The 2,500-nt window shown below is 45.6% G+C and overlaps 1 protein-coding gene across 20 annotated transcripts in view; it reads right to left on the bottom strand.

Annotated features, from left to right (window-relative positions):
• The window catches only part of pyd (zonula occludens-like protein polychaetoid), a 323,521-nt gene that overhangs the window by 40,575 nt on the left and 280,446 nt on the right, over positions 1–2,500 (bottom strand). For all 20 annotated transcript variants that reach the window (XM_070120803.1, XM_070120795.1, XM_070120789.1 and 17 more), the window contains one exon: positions 785–957. In XM_070120803.1, the coding sequence (XP_069976904.1) occupies positions 785–957 (173 nt within the window). The remainder of the gene's footprint in view (positions 1–784; positions 958–2,500) is intronic.

Consider the following 2,500-nt stretch of genomic DNA (forward strand, 5'->3'; position numbering starts at 1 on the left):
ATGAGATGACTTTTCTCTCAATGGACAATTTGCTGAATGTTTACTCCCAGGTCTTCAATAGGCCAGGGATGACAGTAATAAAAAAATATTTATATATACACATTAAACAGAGCACAGGTTAATCCAAACAGCGACTTTACACTGTACATACTCAAAATATTTACAATGATGTCCCCTCTGTAGCGCAAACAGAGCAGTGCACAGTTCAGAATACTTACTGTGAAATTCACATGCACACACATACACACACACATTCACATGATACACATACATACACACACACACACACACACACACACACACACACACACACACACACACACACACTCGCACACACACATTCGCACACACACACTCGCACACACACACACTCACACACACACACACACACTCACACACACACACACTCACACACACACACACTCACACACACACACACACTCATACACCCACACTCGCACACACACACCCACACTCGCACACACACACACACACACACACACACACACACACACACACACACACACACACACACACACACACACTCGCACACACACACTCGGGCACACACACACTCGGGCATACACACACACTCGGGCATACACCAACACCCACACACACACACACTCGGGCATACACACACACTCGGGCATACACCAACACCCACACACACACACACTCGCACAAACACACACACACACACTCGCACACACATACACACACTCGCACTCACTCTCCCCTCCCCTCTCCCTCGCGCCCCCCCGCCCCCTTCGCCCTCACTTACTGTAGCTTCCCCTCGGCGGGCCCGGCCTTGAGCACGTCCGAAATGGCGATGGAAGGGTCGCCGTTGGTGAAGTGCGGGTTGTCGCGTCCGCCGCTCACCGCGATGCCGAAGCCGTAGCCAGGCACCCGGGTCAGCGTCACGTTGTGGAACTCCCACACCACGCGCTCCCCACCCTGCAACGGAGAGGCGGGAAGGTCAACAGAGGCGACCGATAAAAGAGGTCAGTGTGGGAATAGCATGAGTCAGTCAATGGGGCTCACTGCGATTTAATGTGAGAAATAAAATTATGGTGAACGGACGTGGGGAATAAAATTGGGGTGAATTGATGTGGGAAATAAAATCAGTGTGGTAATAAAATAAGTTAGTCGATGCGGCTCAATGTGAATGAATGTGAGAAATAGAATGAGTCAATCGATGAGTATCAATGTGAATTGATGTGAGAATAGAATGAATCAGTTGATGGGGTTTAGTGTGAATAAATGTGAAAAATAATAGGTCAGTCAACGAGTGAATATGACTACCAACATCTCGCATTAAATAAAGGTATGAATAAACACTGTCTCTAAATGAATAAAAAAAAACAATAATACGTCAAATGAATGTCCATAAATTAATGATGAAGTATAGTCTTGAATAACTAAGGGAAAATAACCCTACACTGAAATACAATGTAATCATCTTGAATAAATATGTGACTACAGTTATACATTTGAATATATATACCAATATCACAACATACTTGAATAAATATGTAATTAAAATAACTAACTTAAATAAAACAATACAAATAGAAATGTGACTACAAATACACACTCAAATATGCATATTAGCATGACAATACACTCCCATAAAAATGTAATCAACATTAAATTCAAATGCAAGAATATCATAAAATAAGCCGACAAGTGAAAGTAATAGAAATAATGATAAAAACAAAACAAAACGTGAAAATGTCATCACATTCAATATTCCTATAATTGAATAAATAGAACCACAAGAGAAGCAAAAAGGAGCAATAAACGATCAATCAGCGAGAACTTCACAAACCCTTTGTAACTACTTTTTTAACCGCTCTACAACCAGTGAAAAAAAAATAAACAAGTAAAAAAATAAATTGAATGAAACAAAAACAAAAAAAAGGCCACGAGAGTCATCTGCCTTTCAGATAACGTTACAACCAATCCCAAAAATTCGGACGCATTAATATTCATGGGAGTCTTTTGCCGCCGTGGAAACCCTTTCGTGAAACCGCTCCGGGGAGGGGGGGGGCGATCTGACGAAAAGCTTCCGCGGGGGGCATGGGACGCCAGGAGAAATACGGAGGGGAGGGAGAGAGAGGGAGGGAGGGGAAGGGAGAGGGAGAGGGGGAGGGAAGGGGGAGGGAGAGGGGTAGGGAAGGGGAGGGAGAGAGAGAGGTAGGGGAGGGAAAGGGGAAGGGGGAGAAGGGAAGGGAGTGGGAGGGAGGAGGGGGAAGGGAGAGAGAGAAGGGAAGGGGGGGAGGGAAGGGAGAAGGGGGAGAGAAAGAGATAAGGGAAGGGGAGAGGAAGGGAGTGAGGAGTGAGAGTAAGAGAAGAGGGGGATGGTGAGGGGCCTGAAGGAGTGAAAGACACAGGGTAGGGAAGCGAAAAAAGGGAGAGAGGGAGAGGAAGGAGGGCGAAAGGGAGGAGGGATAGGAGAAAGAAGGAGGAGGGATAGGAGAAAGAGGGAGGAGGGGGA

The sequence above is a fragment of the Penaeus vannamei genome, chromosome 4 (genome assembly GCF_042767895.1).
Source record: "Penaeus vannamei isolate JL-2024 chromosome 4, ASM4276789v1, whole genome shotgun sequence".
NCBI classification, from domain to species: Eukaryota; Metazoa; Arthropoda; class Malacostraca; order Decapoda; family Penaeidae; genus Penaeus; species Penaeus vannamei.